General features: G+C 37.1%; 2 protein-coding genes across 2 annotated transcripts in view; one reads left to right on the top strand and one right to left on the bottom strand.

Annotated features, from left to right (window-relative positions):
• Stt3B (catalytic subunit 3B of the oligosaccharyltransferase complex) overlaps positions 1 to 5,349 on the top strand; it is a 33,600-nt gene extending 28,251 nt beyond the window's left edge. Inside the window, exons 10-13 of the mRNA XM_088239820.1 lie at positions 909 to 1,151; positions 2,084 to 2,322; positions 2,539 to 2,623; positions 3,553 to 5,349. Of these exons, the coding sequence (XP_088095946.1) occupies positions 909 to 1,151; positions 2,084 to 2,322; positions 2,539 to 2,623; positions 3,553 to 3,624 (639 nt within the window). The 3' untranslated portion in view covers positions 3,625 to 5,349. The remainder of the gene's footprint in view (positions 1 to 908; positions 1,152 to 2,083; positions 2,323 to 2,538; positions 2,624 to 3,552) is intronic.
• Positions 5,350 to 6,151: 802 nt separating this feature from the next.
• Positions 6,152 to 21,850, bottom strand: part of LOC148272612 (uncharacterized) — a 303,353-nt gene continuing 287,654 nt past the window's right edge. The window contains 10 exon segments of the mRNA XM_088239811.1: positions 6,152 to 11,040; positions 13,181 to 13,302; positions 14,320 to 14,430; positions 16,691 to 16,926; positions 17,151 to 17,357; positions 17,430 to 18,174; positions 18,176 to 18,835; positions 19,000 to 19,203; positions 19,788 to 19,987; positions 20,818 to 20,938. Of these exon segments, the coding sequence (XP_088095937.1) occupies positions 10,995 to 11,040; positions 13,181 to 13,302; positions 14,320 to 14,430; positions 16,691 to 16,926; positions 17,151 to 17,357; positions 17,430 to 18,174; positions 18,176 to 18,835; positions 19,000 to 19,203; positions 19,788 to 19,987; positions 20,818 to 20,938 (2,652 nt within the window). The 3' untranslated portion in view covers positions 6,152 to 10,994.

The raw sequence follows: 21,850 nt of genomic DNA, 5'->3' as shown, positions 1-21,850 counted from the left end.
TTTGACATGGCCAGACTTAAGATTTTGTTTTATCTAATCATGCCACGTCTTTCTTGGTTGTCTTCGTCCCACGTTACCATTCGTTCTCGCCATATATACCTGTTTTACCATTTTTTTGTCATCTATTCGTTCCACATGACCAAACGATCTCAGAGATCCTTTCTTAATTTTATCAATTATACCTGACTCAGATTTACACTCTCGCCTGATTTCATCATTTGTAACCCTGTCTAACATTGATTTCCCACACATTCGTCTAAGAGATCGCATTTCAACCGCGTTCACTCGGCTTTCATCCTTCCTCTGCTATTCTGATATACTTCAGGTTTGACGATGACATCGACCAGAGATAAAATTTGTACCCTTCTACAATATCATATCATATCACTGCGGGAGCAAGTCGACTTGTGCCCGTATTCCATGTTACAAATTTGATCAAAATGTTTGTAAGAAGGCGCGACTCGAGTCAGGTCTATTTTCTTTGATACTATTTTACAAATATCGACTTAGGCCCAAATGTAAAATTGCCTTTTTATCGTTATGGTGAGGAATTATTTTACTTTTCTTTATTTTACTTGTGTGTCTGTAAATGGAGTATAAAATGATATTAATAACTCGATTTGGCAAAAAAACCGACTTGTGCCCGTTTCCGTGTCAGCACAGATATGTACTTATCAATAGGTTCTTTCTTGGTGGAACAGCATTTTAATTATATTTATGTAGGTATTAAAGTATTTTACTTATTATTTAAATTTGTCAATATTTACTATAGAGATGATTTGAATTGTGAATTTTAACATGAATACTATTAAAGTGATATATTTTTGTTTGGAATTTCCCGGTTGTTTAAACTATTGCTGGCTGATGACTTCATAGAGTTAGTAATTAATCATTTTGGGACGTTGCAGATAGCGGGCATGGCCAATCGGACAACACTAGTGGACAATAACACGTGGAACAACTCGCACATCGCGCTGGTGGGGAAAGCCATGGCCTCCAACGAGAGTGCCGCTTATGACATCATGGGCGAGCTGGGCGTCGACTACGTGCTCGTCATATTTGGGGGCGCCATCGGCTACTCTGGGGACGACATCAACAAGTTCCTGTGGATGGTCCGCATCGCCGAAGGAGAGCATCCCAAAGACATAAGGGTGAGATAAGATCATAAGTATCTGGTCTCGGAGGGGGAGATTTAGCACTATGAGAACACTCGCCCTCCCAGTGTAGTAGCCAGAATCTTTAACGACCCGGGCTCGGAGGGTGAGAGTCAATTTACGAGGACCCGTCACAATAGTATAGCCCCATCAGGAGCTTATATAGCGCTGACCGCCATTCTTTGTCGGAGGTTCCGAACCCCGCTCTATCATTAATTGTCATTTTTTAATAGTGACTTATTTGCAACCGGTTAAGTTGCAGATACCTCCCAAATTTGAAATATTTTGGTAAATCATAAGAATGCAAATATTTATTTAACAAGTCTGCAGACACTTATCTCTTGCACTATGGACACATATTATAACTTTCTTAGTTTTTGGAGCATTTCACTTCCGATTGGACCGTAGTTGATGGTTTGAAATAAATCTTATTACTGGGACACTTGTTGCGGGCAGTTTTTTATAGGGACACAATATCTCCTACCATATAATTACTCCAGTTTCACGTAGGCTTCAGCCGTCTTTTCACTACCGATGTCTTTGGACAGCTTACTTACTTGCTTAGCGTGTCCGGTTGGATCATATCCTGCCACTCCAATATGCGGCGACAGATATCGCATTGTCGTTTGCCTCAATTAGTTCCCCAGGAGTGCAGCCTTCTCCCATGAGCGGGCATGTCAATAGGTGGCTGTCGTCCCGGGTCACACAATATATCATCACCACAGAGGTACCCCCCACCTTTGGAGGTTTTTTTACATCGTGTAACACCCACCCGTGGTCTATTGCGAGCGATCCATAGGGAGTATGACAGCTATATCCGGCATAACTGTGAACGTGTTAATTTTTTTACATATACGAATGATAATTTTCAAAGAGGTATGCAAAGTTAACATATTATGTAAATTTAACTGAAAATGTAACTTTTCCAGGAAAATGATTATTTTACGGAGCGCGGTGAGTTCCGAATAGACTCGGAAGGTGCTCCGGCGCTCCTGAACTGCCTCATGTACAAGTTGTCGTATTACGGCTTCGAGGGGAACCGGGGCGACGCTCGCATTCCGGCCGGCTTCGATCGCACGCGGCAGGCGGTGCCCGGCAACAAGGGCTTCTCTCTTACCTTTCTGGAGGAGGCCTACACCACAGAGCACTGGCTCGTCAGGATCTATAGGTAATTATACTTAATTACGTAAACATTAGAACTGCCATGTACGAGTTGTGATATTACAGCTTCGAGGGGATCGCACTCTGCAATCCACAAATCGGCTCGGTGGGATTTCCGTACTTAATACTTATTTATTTTTATGTATCTTTATTTCATATCATCTGTTCTCATATATGTATTTCCATTAATAAATAACTTGGTTAATATGAATTTATTTTCCAGGGTGAAGAAGCCTAACGAGTTCAACCGTCCCCGTCTGCCTGTAGCCGACAGGCAGATCAAAACCTCTGGGTTCATATCCAAAAAGGTATTCAACCTGACTAATATTTGAAGAACTAATATTGCAATTCCATGTTGTTTAGGTATATAATTACCATTTCCCTTTAAGGGGTTTTTGTATGATATATATACCAGTAAATTTGTCTTTAGATAATATTTTCTATAAACTCTCCATATAATTTTAGTATGTTTACCATGTTTTTATTTTATTTAAGTTAGTTGTTGTGTGTACAATGACGATCAAACGGGGAGCACTGTAAGTTACGATACGAGCGAGGAGTGTAGTTGGTAAATACGGAATGGGGTTACGATACGAGCGAGGTGTAGGACTACTGCAGTTCTGCATTGACCGAAAATTCACAATACTTAATACACGGTTTAAACACCGCACAAGACGTTTATACACTCTGATATGTCCCGAAGACAGATGTTGTCATCAAAAAGACGAAAAACAACGGAGGTCTCCGCTCCACAATGTGAAGACATACCCGAAGGCGGATTGTGGTACAGATCGTCAGCTTCTTTTTGCAGACATTTATGTCACCTCGCAAGGAGAGAAGAAGCTTGTTGCGGTCAGCAGCGTAGAGGGAAGAAGAGGGCGAGGGAGGTATCCCGGGCGCCGGTCTGACCGGATGAAAACTGCATCAGGCTCTTCCTTCGTGACGGCTCTCACAAATGCGGGGTGCTGAGACAAGTGAAGGACTGCAGCTTCACGGTGGTCACGAGGGACCGACTAGAAAGAAGTATATTAAATCAATGCGAAATTGGGAACTTTACATATCTTTGAATAACACAAAATAAGGAGCATTCCAGTAGGTCTAAAGAAATTGCATTCTCTTAATGCATTACTGCGTATCACAATGGGCAATGAGTAATCTTCCAATTTTATCAGAATAAAAACAAATATGTTATGTCAATGGGCAGCTAAGTAATTTATTTGTGTTTGTTTCCTTTCAGACTGCGAGACGTAAAAAGGGAACTTTGAAGAACAAACCGGTTGTAATAAAAGGGAAGAAGCCAGACAAATAATCGGAATACAGACGAGGCTGCTCCCCCCTAAACTAGTCGCAGTGCAGTTATCAACTATCTGTTTGTTACTTTTCCAATGGGACTGCTCTGTTGTCGTGCGTTGTGATATTCCTAATCTTAACAAAATACATTAAAATATAATTTTATTATTATTTTATTTTCTGGTCCGAAATATTGTTAATGTCCGTCCCCGATCCTAAAATCAAAAAATTTTGTGTTTACGTTCTATCAAACGATTTCTAAAAATTTTCATTAAATTAAATTGTCGCTGTCAATTGTATATATGTATGTTACATGTGCATGGCATATATGGTACTGCATTTAGTATTACCATATATTCATACATCTGTAGTATATTATTCGAGTGCAATGAGTTCATTTGGAAAAGTAAAAATAACATTTGGTTTAGCGGTGCCGCAAGAACCGTTACCCGTCTCATAGTAATCCGCCACGATGCAGGACACAGTGCCGTGTGCAACTCGGCCAGTGATGTGGGCTGTGAAGTGACATGACTCTGCGAGTGTACCGAGACTCCTATTGCTTCACTTCTCGGTATCGTATTCACGAGGTACTGCTACTGTTATGGTTCTGCAGTTATTTGCGCAATATTTGTATAGGAAGTGTGTACATAACAGCGTATAATAATATGTGACAGAAAAAGTGTATTTCAATTTTATTTTTATATGGTTTCTGGCAGTGTGTTACTAATCAAACATACAAAATGTGTTTGAATATCTTAGTTTTGCAGATTATTGTGCGGGGAAATTTTGAATTCTTTTCTTAGATAAGTTTTATGTAGCAAATTTTATAACTTACCGCTCTCAAGATTTTTTTATTATATTACCTACACATTAGATTTACTTTGTACAAAGTCTCGCAGGTGTGTCTGCCAAAATATTTAAGACTATTATTATTCTGGAATTTCTCAGCCAGCGAACTGTGTGTTTTGCACTTTGACCCGTACTTATTCACTCGACTCGAATTGTTAATATTACGTACTACTAATAATAATATACTATCTGCATATACATATTGCACGTGTTGTGTTAATACAGTATATTTTTGTATAAAACAATTCTTACATTTGTTTGATGTAATAAATGCATTCGTATGTTTCTTAACTATGAGTTATTTTAAACACACATATTAGAAGTGTATAATTTCTATTTGAATTAAAAGGAATTTGTCCGATAAGTGTCTTTTTTGATCAACTTATGAAGGGGCAAAAGCAATAGTCGTAGATGATTCGGACACTTGCGATATTACTTAATTAAAATTAAAGCAACATTGGAATCTTACAAATTTGTTTCCACCGCCACAAATATTTGCATCGAGAATCATATCTCTCCGAGGATTAGAGAGGCGGTCTGTGAAGATTCCTTTAGAACATTTATATTTTCGCAATAAACAAATTGCACGGTGAGCGATTACTATATTTAAAATTTTTATTGATTGTCTATTTGGTTCACTCGGTTTGGCTATTTTCTAGTACATTCACATTTTGTTAACTTTACCGGAAGGAATTCCTAGGTTAATCTTAAGCTCTTCATATGATGTTTGCCTTTGTTTTTTTTTTCTCAAAAGGGTAATTGAATTATCGATCTCCACTTTGACTAACCCATAATAAGTCCGAGGTGCAATGCTAAAGTGATTGCTCTTTTGAGGAGCGAGGGATGTGAGGTTGTTGTATTTATTGTTGAAATAAATATAATAAAAAAACACAAATATAATGTTTTGTTTTATTCATATTACTTGTTCTTTATTGTTTTGTGATGTTATTGTTACGCAATGGATTATTTACAGTCAGCCATGTTGTAGTGGAGTAGAAATGTAACGAGCGGCTCCGATTCCTCCTACCCTAATGGTTGAGATTATTTTGCGGTGATTGGATGTCGGGGTCATCCCGCGTTCGTCGTGTCCGTGTGAATATAATAATATTTGTGGCTCGGGTCTAAGAGGGCTGATGTCGCAAATCACAACATTACGTCAGAGTAATTTTACAGCTATTTTGTGACGTTATAATAAACTCTTCGAGGTGTTCGAAACTATTTTCAATAAAAAAAAACACTACCAGATATATGCGTGTGTATATAATTTTCTTAAATATGTGTATTTTTTAATTGAATCGACTCTCTATAATAAACGTTGGCAAGAAAAAAAATTCATCCGTCATTGGCCCCTTTAGACCCGAGACACAGATATAATGGCTTAAGATTATTTTAGGTATGTCTAAATCTTGGTAGACTAACACTATAATTTGACCCTCTTAGGATTTCATAAATATGTATATCAATATCTCGACAGACGTAGATATTGCGGGGTAATTACCGCAACTAGGTAACTTTGAAATCGGCATTTGTGAGTTACCCATTAACTCGCCTTTTCATCCTTTAACATGAATAATCACATTTTAAGTACAAAAATGTTAAATCACCCACTACTGCTCCATTTCCGCTCCTAATGGTGCATTCGATAGGTAATCCTGACAGGGAGAATGTAAAGTAAATAAAATAAATAAAACCAGTTATATTTTAAATATATTTACTTATATTTTATATTACATGAAGTTAAACATAATACGTATTACATTGACATAATATATATATATATATATATATATATGTTTTTTTTTTAAATATCGTAATACATTCATTCACTTTAAATTTGTCTAAAACAATTAATTGTAACTCAGCGGTGAGAACTGTAAGCCGAGCGGCTGGCGGTGTTGCCGGTAGTGACTTACTTGTATTTTGTAATAAAAATATTAAACATTTTGTAGTATGGCAACACGCCAGTATGTCTGGCTGCAATTCTTCCGTAAGTTTATATAAAAAATATTTATGTGAGGAATGTGCGGGAGATCCCGCGCCACTCTGGGGAAAGTAAACAACATGTAATACGATCTGAAAATTGTCTTTTTATATATTTCTCTGTCGAGAAAAGGAATATTTTTTTGTATGAAATTTAGCGACACGGACACTCAGATTTTATTTTCTTAATTTTAATATATTCAGAAAATGTCAAATATTTTATAATAGAAACATCAACAAAATATCTAACAAAAAAGATAAATAGAAATATAATTTATGACATTTGTGTTGTAAAGGTACATTTAAACATTTACATGAATACTTTGTCTATTTACATTACATAGTTACTCCTCTCACTCGTATTGGTTACTTTACCTAATTTAGGCCATTTAATGGCAAAGACACAGAGATTAATCTTGAAAACTGTACATTAGCTAAGTCAATAGTAATAGTAGTAACAGGTCAACGAAACAGTCATCTTTAGTCACCGAGGTGGAAATGGAAACAGACTTAATACACACGAGAGGACACATCCTGAACCCGGGTTCGACACATCCGCCCGATTTGGCACTGGACTCGTCAGCACGAGCTTACTAAACTAACTTGAGCATAACCTAAACACCGAAGACATGTAACATCGTTGCCGAGAATATGTAATCATTATAAAGTCAAAAACTGACTCCGACGATAGACAATAGCAATAGATAGGGATCAGTGTCGTTATTGGCTATAGAGCACCTTCTCAGTGGTCTCAGTAGAGTAGCTACTCGTCACTGAAACATCGTTTGGCACACACATTATTGGGTGAGATTATTCATAAAACGATATGTTACTTCTACCATGACTAGATTACTTTGAGCAGAATACTCGACGCAGGCCGAGTTATATATTACCGGCGAACGGACGAGATCATTGTTGGGGGGTTTTCACATCACGCTAACCTGAGAAAAGGCTCCGTTGTACGTTGTGATGCGGGATGTATGTACCGGCATTGAGGTCAACCGAGGGAGGGAAACGTACGACAGGTGAGAAGGTGAGCATTGACTAAGTAATTGTACGTAACATTCCAAATACACCGATTAACAAATAAACCTACGCAACTATAAAGTTGTGATGACTCCATTAAGCGCTAGCTAGAGCTAGGGGGGACACTAAACAGTTTGGAGAAGGACTAAGCTATGGTGAAATCACATCAATATTTGTCTATTCCTAATTACAACATATTTGTATTCTGTAACATAACTCTCGCGGGCTCGTCTACAACATGAATACATATTTAAAGTTAAAAAAGATTGTCTCTTATACGTAGGTATATTTGGCCACGACCCGCTGTCGACTGGGAGAGGCGCGGGCCTCACAATGAACTCAGCGACAGCGGCGGATGTGAAGGGGAACGATAAAATAACCGTCGGGTAAAGTTAAATGAAAGTTATCGTGTCTTTAGCTACCCTTTCCCGGACAACATCGAGTAAGCGAAGGAAACTTGCCTTAAAATCACAATACTGTGTAGAGTGGGAGGCTCCTAGGCCGCCCGTAAAGTACTTGTATTAATGTTATTATTGTTCAACGATATGCAGAGTTCTCGAGGTCTGGCCCTCATTTCTAACACCGAGTCTAGCCCGCGTTCTGCGTGCCTAACGCTAGCGGGAGTAAGTAATACACAGTTCCTAGATCACAACACAGAGTGGTATCGGTACGTCGCTTTACCGATAATTACAAAGTTCCTATCTAACTTCTCTGTGTAAACTTGTGGACACGTGTCGCGCGTACTAGCCTATCTGAGGCGCGCGTATACACATATCTTAAATTATCATTTGAAAAATATGGTTTTGTTTTTATAGTTTTTATTATATTACTATACATGTACACAATTCACTTTGAAGATAAAAAATAGTGTTTCACATTAAATATAGCTAAATATACATACATTCATAATGTATTCCATTATCATTAATGAGATTAAAGTATATTTCATTAAAATTATAGCCATTCGATAGATCTGTGTAAATATAAGATTTATATGAATAACACACTCGGTGTCATCTGTTTAATGCTTATAATTAATATATGTAGTGTATACTAAATTTCATCAATAAGTAAATTTTCATAAATATATACATAAACTTTTAGTGACCGATAAAGAGAGAAAGATAATATCCTCATTATTTTCATAAATACAATAATACTCGAAAGGTTTTTTTATGCCTTCGGTAAAACATTTTGTTTTCACATTTCAAAGGCACTTAGTTCTCGAGAGGGGCGGATGAACTCGCGAAACTGCAAATGTTCATTTCTTCGCGAGCAACTTTGGAGACATTTCTCCGCTTCCGTCTTCTCACTTGTCCGTACCGATATACCGTACGCGTACGTATCCTCGGCGCGCTCATTCTCCAATGCAATCAGTGAAGCGGGAATCGGTGGTAGACACCGTGCGGAAAGTGGGAACTACTTTAACCTACATCCGTGGCAGTAAATATGTATATCTATTTATCACAATTTATCTCAAATCGTACGCTATGTGTGTCCGTGTTCTGATCCACCCCTCTGAATGAACTTCCAATTGTCATTCCTGTTAAAATGCTTCACTTGCGTCAACTTAAATTCTTGCACAATTCGAGGAAACCATAGATCATTCACAATAATTATTTATCTAGAAGAAGCGTAAGAAACGATTTTGTTATAAACGCTCTCTCAACTTACTATATTGTTCTATTAAATTGACATTATTTCCACGGAAAAAATATAACCCGATAATAAACAACAAACAATAAAATATAGAATAATAATTGGACAGTGAAATAAAACCCCTGGATTTGTGCAACAGATATAATGGATTGGATCAAGGCTCGGATAGAAAGGTCACTAGAAACATAGAAGATTTGTCATCAGGCATATTTCGCCTTTCTACATAATAAATACAATTTAGTTATACGTATAATAAAAACATCAACATAAAGTCATTATTTTAAAAAAGTATTTATAAGTATTTTAATATATTTTTATTAATTTCTTTATTTAAGTTTATTGTTTTATAAAAACGTGTTTTTAAATATATTAGGCATTTATTTAAACATATTACGATAGATCTAATATTATGTATTTACAGAGAACCCTGATACATTTGAAAATAGTTTTCATCAGTTAAAGAAAATATTTAGTTGTTTCACAAAATATGCCACCCTAATGGGCGGAGAGAAACAGATTCACTATGTGCGCATGCACGCATTTATATGTCCATTGGTATGACAGAGTCAAATCAACAAGAAATGTGAGAGGACCGAGTTTGCAGATAATTAGAATCTATTTCTTGCCACTGTTTGGTTTGTGATTGTCATACGATGTAACCGAATGGAAGTTTTTAGCACATATTTTTCTAAAAAAATATTTTGTTTTAATTGTAAAGAGGAAAATGTTGATTTTTAATAAATAACATAATATTATGCGCTTAATTACAAATTTCAATTACGTACCTAAAGTAAATTTAATCGTACGTGAAAAATTACTATATTTAATACTGATTATTCTTCTTGGCTTTTATTTTACACATATTGCCATTCCTAAAGGGTACTTTCAAAAAGACGGTTTTAATTTATTTTGTAACAACATTAATGGAAAACTTTGGAAAAGAGCACAACCATTCATTTGCTTGAAGAAAGTAGAATTTACATAAAGTTACACTTTTCAATTTGTACAAAACATTACATCGAAAAATCCTTCCACCCTCAAAACTTGCGTTCATCTGGGATCGGGAACCACTATTCTACTACTGCAGTTGCCACACTGGCTCGGCGGAGTGTGGGAACTTTCCGCTCCCGAGAACGGACCACTGTGCACTCGCTTAGTACACGTTTCTAGCGTAGGGTTAGTTTGCAGCAAACTGTCACATTTTCATAGATATAATAATAAATCGTTGCCCATTAGGATTTCAATCTGAGAACCCTCATTTATGATTCACAATGTAAACCGACTTGCGGGGTATAACATAATATTCATGCGGAAGTTCTTACAATAATTTGTATTTTTCATTACATAAATGTGCGTTCCTTAAGGACTACAAAAAAGAAATTATATTTCTAGTAATTTACACAACCTACATTTGTTTATTAAACTCTTTATGGCAAACAGTTAAAGTTTAACATTGATATGTTTTAGTATTCCAGTTATATTTTGTTAACACTGAAATTTCGAGGAGTCTCTGAAAATTTCTCAAATTCTGAAGGAATGGCAAAGTCTCAGCCGGTATAGTTCCATTTTCACATGAAGTAAATGCTAACTGAATTCTAGTTTCCTGTTCAATATGGAATATCATCGAGGTGACCGCTTTATTACGTTGCTGAAGTTCTCACCGTCCACTGGTTATATGTAACATATTTCCCATTCATTCATCAAGTAACTTATGAGATTAGTTTCACAAAGTAGTGTCTGTTTGTCAGTCAGAAATAAGGCAAGATAACTCTCGGACACTTGGACACTCGGGACAGCATCTAATTTCAAAAACAATTTTGTGCTTTTTCTAAGTGTGATCTTGCGTTATTTAAACGGGGTTACACTCAGATTTATTCAATCAAACTGTAGTTGACTCCAGCAGTTATCCTTGGTTTGACATCTGTTGAATATTACACAGAAGACATATTAATATATTATACTTAAACAAATATAAATAACTTGTACTAGTATCTTATTTTGAATTCTTAAATAAATATTTAATGAAAAAATGTAAATTCGCCGAGATTTATTGATTTTGTAAACAACTATGTAGCCAATAAGCTAAGAAATTAACTCTAAAATAGTGTTATGACACAAATGACCATACATTATCTAAATTTCATGTCTGAAAATCTTTCAATTAATAAAGAATTAAACAGTACAAGGTACAAAAAATCATGTGGGTTTAAAAAAAAGTTCTTAAAGTAAAACAATTTGATTTTGTAAACTTTTGGAAGTATGCGAAATAATAAAAGATATTTGGTTGAAGTTATCATTTTTTATATAAAAAAAATACTCAATTAGATTATGTTATTTTTGAAAAGTCTCGATTGAAATCCATTCAAATTGAAATAACTTAACTTGATTTTCAACAAAAGGGTGGTATGTAGCAATGTTTATTTATCGTTATAATCTTTTCTTGATTTCAAAAAATGAATATTTGAAAATGATTTTTTATTATTTTATATTACGTATACTTTGTTTGAAATCACCGAAACACGTAATAAATCACTGACCTTGTGTCTGAAACTCGATCACTTTCTTTATCCAAGGTAAAAGAAGAGATATGGTTTTGTAACAGTCAGTGATTTGAAACAAAGTACAGTAAAAATAATCGGTTAATGTATTGTACTGTGATAATATTTTTAGATGCTATATTTCCAGTTCTGAGTCACAGTGTGAAACTGCAATAGGTAATATGTAGGTAGTTAATGGAACACCGATAGAATGAGTTAATATTAATTAATTAAGTGGAAGTGACGGGGTTCACGTTAGGCAGATTGGATCGAGCAGGTTTGTCCATTGGCTGCTGAAGGTTTGGAATGGTTATCAGTTGGGGAGGCGCGGTGCTTATCTTCCAGAGCCGAGAGCTTGTCTCGGTCCACCCGAGGCTTCTTGGACTCTGCGTCAGGTGGACGGTGAGACTTCATGTGCGCACTCCGGCTCTTAACTTTGTTAAACACTCTGAAACAAACGCCACAAGACACATCGTGAGAACTAGCTCGGGTATTACAGAGTCTTGTCGTACTCCTTTATTGTAATGGGAAGATCGCACGAAGAAGAGGCATGGCATTCCACAGACAGAGCAGTATGGAACGGAGCATAGGGACATGCACACGGAGGGAATCTGTTTCTTGTGTTTATTTATCTGCATTAGTAGTTGAATATCAAAATGGACCAATGTAATCTTTGAATAGGGGAAATATTATTAATGCAACAGATATATAGAATTCTTAATGCAACTTTAGAGTTACTTTATAGACGTGATACTGATCAATGATTAAAACGACCAGTTTAAAAAGTATCTCTGTGAACTAACTATATTAATCTTTTATTGGACCGGGTTGTGGTCCTATGGTAGTATTGTGGACTCACGGACCGAAGGTCCCAGGTTCAAATCCCACTCTACCACAACTCGATTTCCATTTTTCCTGCGCAAGTTATTTATGACCTTTAGGAAATGGTCTGAAAATTGAAATATCTGATTAAATAATAAGAACTAGTATTTCTCTTTTTTAAAAATAAAATTCTTGTTGTAGCGTAACTTAATACTGATTTTCTGCCAAGTGACATTTTACGAGTATCTTAAGTAAGAATTGATTTCAATTTCACACAAAAAAATAATAAAACAGCAAGAAGTGGAATAAAACTGATATTTATGTCGGTAACACCAATTTCTTAATGGTATCTTATTTTGTGAATTCTATTTCAGTACTTTTGTTTAAAAAGCCATGAGAAACCAGCAGCCTCAATAAATTTCTTCTCTTTCCACATCTGCTCCTGAGTGGAGCATGTGGACATCACCGCCTTAGTTACAGCAAACATTACCGCAGGACTTCCGTCCGTCAGGAAACCAAATAGAACCATATGTCGGGGCTCGTATCGGCGGAGACAATAATCCACCGGAGCCCAAGCCGCAGAAGAATCCCGAGTAGGAGTTTTGATGTTCAACTACTTGTTCATGCTAGTTGGTAAATCTTTAGATCTGTTTGTGAAAGTGTAGAAGGTATTTAACGAGCGCAGAGAATGGTTGAGCTTACTTTCCACAGAGCTTGCAAGGGAACTCGTCCCCACTGTCAGTGGCGGGGGTGGTGGGGGTGGCGGGGGTCCCCGGGGGTGTGGAGGGGGGCCGAGCTCCCCGGCCCGCCCATCTCCACCATCCCTTAAACAAACAAATCATAAATGAGGATTAACGCAATTACAACATGGATCGAACGCATCTAAGTATCATAAATTATCGCTTTATAAATATTTGTAAGTAACCACTTACCAACTTTTCTATGTCTACCGGTTTCGAGACGTACCCGTCTCTTCGTCAGGACACTTATTACACTGACATGTAAAATCCATTACTCATCTTCACCATATTAGTTGCACAAAAATATAAAACCCAAACAAAAATATAAATATGAACACTGGGCACACTCTGCTCAGTGTTTATTTCTTGTCAATTAATTAAAATGATTCTTAAGTTGCTAGAATGCGGAGGTTCAGTGGTCAAAAAAATATTTTGTTAATTGACTATTAAACTAAGCCAGATTTTTTTTTTTTTTTTTTAATTTTGAAGTATCGTATTATCAGCGCTATGATTTTTGAAAGTTTTGTATCTCTGAAATTAATCTGAAGTTTTCTTTCCCTTCTTCTCGGTCAGTCCTGCCGATCGGTCCATTGGGGGTAAGTAAACCAGATATCGCCCACAACTCTATTATCATCGGTTGATATATTTGAACTAGTGTCGTCGTTCGAAGTAGTTAGTTTTTATTGAAATATTTTTTGTTTATTTTCATGAAACTTTGCCGTATAATTTAATGTCTCTAATTTTTACCACGCATAAGAAAACATTTTTTGTATCCAATTTTCCATAGGGCTGAAGTTCTTCAATCCACTTGTCCATGCGGTTTGTAGCTGCTAGACATTTGGTAATCTAGCTTTCATAATATGTAATTGTTATCAACTATCAAATTATTTCTTGCTTAATTTAAGCAATTTGCTCTTGCTAGAAACGAGGAACGAGAATCCCAAATTTTAGTGTAATTAGTGTCTCGACGAGACCGGTAGACAGAAAAGTCGGTAAATGGTAAAACATATAAATATTACTTAAAGAACAATAACATTATTTCTAGAAATGTTTGTTTGACAAAGTTATTGCTTTAAATATGAAAAATATGTAATCGCTTACTTTATTTGTGTCTGGGCTCCATGATCTAAGGTACAGGCTCTTGTAATCTTTGGTAACTTTCTTCCAGAAGTAGTAAAATTGCACGCACTGTTTACTGCTCTTTGTTCCAACCTGAATTTACAATCAAATTTACATAATTTTAGATTATTTTTCTTTGTCTTGTGTCGTTATGATGTAATTGGAGTCTACATTCTTATGTATCTTTACAAGAATTTATGTATGTCTCTTAGTTTTTTTAATGAAGTTGTATTTTTTGTAATCTTCAAATGGACATTTCACACCGAATTTGGAAAGAGAAATTTGTATAAATATACAGAATTTTATATAAAAAAATAAATGAATGAAAGTGATGCTAATACAATAATAAATCGGTTAAACTGTTTTAGAAAGAGCGCGAGTATAGAACTTGCAAGGAAGACGGAGACGTTGTTCTGTGGCCGGTGTTTATTTGAAAGAGATAACAGCATACGGATAGCGCGATAAATATTTCGCCACTGAATAGTCAGCAGCCGAGCCATTCGGTTGAATGCCGGCATTTATGAACCGCCCAACCGCTCAGTTCAGTGGCTGATTTAACTATTTGGTGGCGACAGATACATGCACCATGATGCATAAGACAAGGAAAACATCAGTAGTTTGTGTTTTTTTAATTTGTTCAAATCAGTAGGCTATTGACCACTGTCAATTCTTAAATGACCGGCGTAATTATGATTTTAAATTTATTTTTCTACAACAGTATATCCCTATGATGTAATTACTTATATTTACATATAAGTTATTAATTTAAAAAATACTAAGTGCACCAAGTAAATTATTACATCATTACAATGGAATTCCACCAAGAATTGTCAATAAATAATTTAAATGAAAAAGAGTATATCCCTATGTTTTTTTTTCAAATGTCCGAACTTGAAAATACTCCATCTTTTACTTAACATGACGTTATAGCATTTTTTAGCACAGCCTTTAAAGAGTTAGTTAATATTCATCATAATTCCATATCCTTTCCCCAGTTGGAGCCTTCTATGCATCCTCTTGAGTCAGGTTCATGTCCCGTAGTTCTGACATAAACTGCTGACGAACAGTTGGAAGCGAATGCCCAGAACCTGATGCCTTGCAAAGTAGGCAAGCGTGGTTAAGGCTCTCGAGAGTAATTATTGCAAAATCACAATTACTAAACCTAATACGACCATTATTGACTTTATTTTTATATACATATACAGTTTACAGAATTTGTACAGATGTAGGTTTCATAAAAAAAGTTTTAAAAAAAAACCTTATTTCAATATGTAAAACAATAACATAGGTTCAATGTTAAAACTCATCTAAAATGAAGCAAAAGTTTCGATTAATTCTAGCATGCAACCCAGAGGATTTTGTTGATCATTTTTATTCGTAATTTTAAAATGCCCGTTCGAGTTATATAAGAAATATTAGGTCTATCCATGTTATGTCTCGTCTGCTAAGTGTAGTAATATAGTGCTTTTTCAGGTTGATTTTAAATTTTCACCTCAATGCAATTTTCCAAGTGTGTAATTAGGTCACTGTACTGTATTATTTATTACTTGCATAGTATTATTAACTGTCGTAGTACCCATTATATAGTATAATGAGCGTCGTATATTGTTTTGAGTTATGGATGCAGTTTAACCACATTTTTTTTTCTTAGGTTCTAGTCTCTACGAGATTAAACTACAAACTTCAATATTCTAAATGAGGAAGTTCAGTGGTTTTTATGTATTTTTATTTGTTAATTGTCTTTTTTTTTATTTTTATGTAGGTTTTATGTTACTACCGCTATGATTTTTTCAAGTTTCATAATTTTGAAATTACACCACCCGCGTCGTCAGGAGTTTGAGTTGGTGAGTTTTTCTGGCATTAAAAAATAAAATCCGGTACCTGTCAAATCACACTGAACGTTGAAAAACCTGAAAACCGAAAATCTATTACACCAAATGTCATAACAATGCTATAATTGATTGGCTATCGTATGTATTGTAATGTTACGCATTTTAAAAACATGTTCACATTACGTCACACCTGTGACGTTTCAAAGTAGTTCATTTTTATTAAAACCATTTAAATTTTTTTTTTGCATATATTTTTGAGAAACTTTGCAGTTCAATTAAATGCTCTAATTTTTACCGTGTGTGAACAAATATTTTTTATATTCAATTTCCCGTAGCACTGAACTTTCTCATCTTTTATCAGTCAAATGATCAAATACCACAAGAAATACCGGGCATTATAATGCGAGCATTAATTCATTAAAAAAAGTTTATTTTTGCAAAATATCCAATTTAGACATATGTAGCATACTGCAGTATTCTTCCGGGGGGGTGCGAAATATTTTTCGATCATACCAACAGACCTGTTTCCCTATCCGGTAGAAGTCCTTGTCGTGTTCCCTGAGGGCCGCGAGGAAGGCCTCCACTTCGTCGGGGGCCCACCTCTCTCCCGCCCCCGCCCCCGCCCCGGTCCCCATGAGCCGCAGGGTGGCCGCGTGCGTGTCGCCCCCGCACTGTCCGAGCACATGTAGCGCATGCTCGCGGGAGTGCCCCCCCACGGGCATCGCGGCGCACATTGCCAGCTCCATGAACATGCGAACTAAAAATATTTTTAAAAGCTCACGTAAATCACCACGTCATGATAGCGGAAGGAGGGAGTACTACAACAATGACGATAATAAGTGTCACCTCGCTTCGGGAAGATAAACAATGCTTTGAATTTTCTAAGCGCATATATTATACACATATTATGTCTAGTAGAATGGTGACAAAATACAAGTAAAGGCAATGAAAAGGTATTGTAATTAACAGTTCCTAATTCACCTTCATTGTCATCGAGAGAGTCATTGATGCCGGGGTCCCACAGGAGATGTTCATAGCTCGGGTCTCGGTCAAACTTTATTTCTTCCGTGCTGACTTCAGGAATATTGGCTTGGAATTCCATTCCCACGTTTACACGCGGAGTCTTAAAGTCATCTGTGTCGATGTTCATACTATCCAATATTTGGTGGCTACAGGAGATTTGTCCGCCTAAAAGTTACAGGATAAGGATCAGAGAACAGTTTAATACGTAAGTACAATAGACCTCAATATAACACTTACTACTCGGGTGAGCTTCGTTGTATAGCCCTGGAGCTGTTCTCGCCGGATCTAGCATCGGGGGTGGTGTAAAGTAATCGTCTGTACAGCTTCTCAATCGAGACTGGTGTTGGTTTTGGAAGCAGAAACCGGTTTCAGATCTTGGTCTTTTTCTGGAAACATGTTGGGGACTGGCTGATCCGTCAGTTTTGAAAACCATATTTTTGACGCTCTGTGACGCGTCAGAATATATTTCTCGCTTCAGACTATCAGGTTCAGCTTTATATGTTGAAGTGACTTCGTTGGATGAATTTTCCACAGGCTCTGCTGAGTGCTGAATAGTGATTTGAGGAGATTTGATCACACCTTGTTTGAGAGGCTGTACCGGAATAATGCTTTCTTTGGATATGATTTGATGTGTAGCCCCTGTCAACCAAGACACCGGGAGTTGATTAGAAGCCGCCTGTATGAGTTTATATTCTCCATTGGCTTCTACTAAAATTCCCGTCAGATTCGGGTTATTCAAATCGATGGGACCGTGACTGATAATTTTGTAGGATTGGTATCCTCCAAAATCAAATTTCTTCTTGCTCCCGAAATCTTTGGGACTGCTCGAAAGCAGAGGATCGTCAGAATTAGGCATCATTTGAGACTGCAGCGTATGGAGGATCTGCCTGGGGAATGTAATGTTGCCGCTCGGGATGAAGGTTTGAGTACACGGGGAGAGGATGGTGTTGCCTTGCTGGCTCGGCAAAGGGGACGGCAAGGGGGGTGACGCACATCGGGGACGGCGGGGGTGGCGAGGGGTTACTAAGGCCGTACATGTCTAAAGCGTCTCCGTGGACGATGCTCTCTCCTGGCAGGACTTCTTCCAATGCTTCTTCCACTTCTTCAGCGCTAGACATAGTTGTTGTGAAAAATGCAGCTGACAAAGGAGAGCTGGTATTTCTCACTTCGTCAACATCAGTACTGTGCGATAAGGCGGGTTCTATGAAGTTATCACTGGAATGAACTCCGGTATTCGGAGAGAGAATGGGTAAGCTCTGCGCAGTTCCTTGGCTGAGGGAGGGAGATTGGGCTTCGTGGCTCGCCGGAGGGGTGGGATACGTGAAACTCGGAGAGTCGTGGTACTTCAGCGGAGAAGGCAGAGGAGAGGGCGCCGACAATCCCACGTGAGGAGAGTTAGCGTACATAATATATTCCTTTTGAAACCCTAAGACATCTTTGGAATTGGCATTTGTTTCAGCAACTGTCGAGTGGTACGTACTGAAGTCAGCCAAGCTCTCCGGTAGTGGTGAGTTAAGTACAGCTTGAAGTTGTCGGTTCACAGGGTACTGAATAGGAGATCCGCTTGCTTGTAAAGAAGCAGTTACTGTCGCGTAATCCTCCAGAGAAGCGAGATCATCTAATTGTTCCGACGCACTCGTGAACTAAAATAAATCACACTCAACGTTCAATATAGGTAATCTAACGATAAACAAAAGTATCCAAATAGAGAGAACTTCTTTTTAAATTTCACTCAAACCATGTGCACGCATTCGTCCAATTCAAAAAAATTAACAACCAGAGGTTCATCTGATTTCTTAGCAATTACCTGTAGACTATCGGAGGAAGCTTGTTGCAGAAGAATAGATGGATCCTGAACATGATAAACATCATCCTGTAACGATGGACTGAAGTAACCCCCTTCATCCTGCTGGAAGGACATGCTGGCGAGGGTAAACTCGGCTGGCTGGAAGCTCAGTACGGGACCTGGGGATTGGTGTCCGGGATCTGATGCTGAACGTTTTACGGAAACCTGCAATATTATTTTAGAATTTCAATAAACAAATTATTTTGACACGGTCTTTCGACGATGCAAGTAGTTAAAAAATTGAAGGCTGCATATTATTTGTATTTATGGTGTAATAATAACGTATTATGTGTTTAACAACTTACAAATTAAATATGTTTACAATGTACACACACACCATAGTACATTTACGACTTTAAGATTCAAAATGAAAAATATTAATGGTAAATAATTTGATTGTTGCGTATTTAGAGTAATTTTATTTATTACTTATATTATGTTTAACCTCATGTCATTTGTGGGCATACAACAAAGCCAGATATAAATAAATATGTTGACATTCTAAACATATAAACCACGGGGGCCGCCGAGTCCATGTAAAAATAAATTAAAAAAATGAACATTTACCTACTTATTTTATATTAAAGTAGTATATTTGATTAAATAATAAAAATGTGTCACGACATTTAATACCATAGAAGTTGTAGATTAATAAATGATGGAAAATGAGATGATCGGGGTTCGAACATCGGAATGCTGATCTGCGAGTTTGTGACTCTACCGCAGGATCAAATCACAAATGAACTCACCTTGCTGCCTCTCTTGAGCAGTTCTATAAGGGTGGCATCCTTGGGCTGCGTCTGGGCCCGCGGCGAGAGGAAGTCTGAAGCGGGGGCGGGTGCGGGGGACGGGGCGGAGGGCGAGGGGACGCCGGGCGCAGGGGGAGGCGGCGCGGGGGCCACGAACGATGAGGGGGGGGGCTGAGACTCTCCGCTGGATGATACTGAAACTACACAAAATAACTTCAATGGAACCGTACCGGTCGGTGCATAGGGTACTGCACCGGTACACTTAATGCAGTATATATGGCTCAACTGTTACACGAAGGTAAGGCGATCCGCCTTACGCTTCAGGTGCCAGTTGAGGAACAACGGAATATTACAGTTTGAACAACATTTAAAATCAATTTTTCACATCAACCTTGCCAGCAATCGAATCCAGTTCCTCGAGAATGGTAGGTGAGAGCGCCGACCACTGTGCAACGAGGCGAACTTATATCCACTTGATTTCCATATTCGTGAGTTGAAAATACTCGTCCGGGGTTCTTGGTCTATTTCAAATACAGAACTGGATTCTTCATCCAAATTTAAAAAAAAAAGAAAATGTATCCCAAACTCCGTGAGACCATTCCATGGTCGATCCACATATTATAGCCTTCTATATAGGCTTCTCTGCTTCCAACTTCCGTCCATCCTCCCTCGCCTTTCCTCGTAGTTCAGAACTATCAGCGGAGGACGTCCAGGACTAAAGAACCCACGATACCTTGTAACACAGGCGAACGTGAGGTCCTCGGAAGCATCCACAGTACGTGGCTCAGCATATTTAAAGAAATCAATGAAAATATTGGGAGACTCTTTTTCTACTAACTATTATAATGTGTTGATTCATTGGCTGAATTGCAATTTAAAATTTTATTTTGATTGAACTCGGATAATTATTTTATTATTCTTGCGTACGTATTTAAGGATAATCCTAGGTGTATATTTTCTGACCAGCTACTTCAGATCGCACAGTGGACAGTGGACATGCGATGATATCACTCGAGTGGCAAATACTGACCGATCGGTGCGGCTCTTCTGCTGATAATCTTCTCCTCGATGAGCGCCCGGACTGACACGGAGGCAGTTTGTAGAGGAGGACCGTTGGCTTCTTTCTTCTCCGACTTCTTACTTTCTGCCTCCTAGAAATGGGATTGACCGGCATTTTATAACTCATATTAACCTAATGGTTCATTAATGGAACAGGTATGTAGCGACTACTGAATGTGATGTCCTCCATTCTAAAGTAGTCGATGAAATTTAAGTGTAACAAAGTTATTCGGTTCTGTTTTTGAAATTTATTGAGTACTTCGGTAGTAAAAAATGTCTACATATTAGTTGAAAAGTTTAGAACTATATTGGTTGATTTGGATTTTTTCGCAATATTTCACAAGGTTTATGAATAAAATCATGATTCTTTTTTAAACTTAAGTAATAGTTTTAAATGAGATTTCGGTTTGATATACATGGCTCGTATTAGATACGGTGATTTGTATTAAGTACCGACATATAAAGATTACCGAATCCGGCGACATGGCAGTTATCACCGAATTCTGAATATCGGGCAGAGCCATGTTTCAGTTTCTTTGGCATTGAATGGGCTGGGGTTCATGTTTCTCAATAATAAATTATATAAAAAATAAGTCAACTAGATTCCACTAACCGTGTGGCTTTCCGTGGATGTCTAACAAAAAGATAAAAAAGACACATAAGTTGAAGTCATAGCTATTGTAATAATTACTGTTACATGTAAATGTTACATGACTATTTTACATACTGTAGATACAGGCTGTAAGTTGGTAGAAAGCACGAAAAAGTTTGAAAAATAACACAAATACATTTTAAATCATCTTTTAATAAAAAATTTGAATAAATGAGAAGATAAAAATATCGACGGTGGAAAGGAAAAAATTTCTAAGCGACTGTACAGAAGGGCCAATATATTTTTTTAATGAAAAAAATCACACAAACTTATTTTTTTGGCGTGATTTATACATAATTTTAATAAAAATTCAATATCACATATGATTTTTTTTATTAATTATAGAAAAAAC

The sequence above is a fragment of the Micrasema longulum genome, unplaced genomic scaffold, assembly GCF_059751315.1.
Source record: "Micrasema longulum isolate JH-2025_06_02 unplaced genomic scaffold, ASM5975131v1 h1tg002274l, whole genome shotgun sequence".
Taxonomy (NCBI): Eukaryota; Metazoa; Arthropoda; class Insecta; order Trichoptera; family Brachycentridae; genus Micrasema; species Micrasema longulum.
This window is presented reverse-complemented; position numbering and strand designations above follow the sequence as displayed.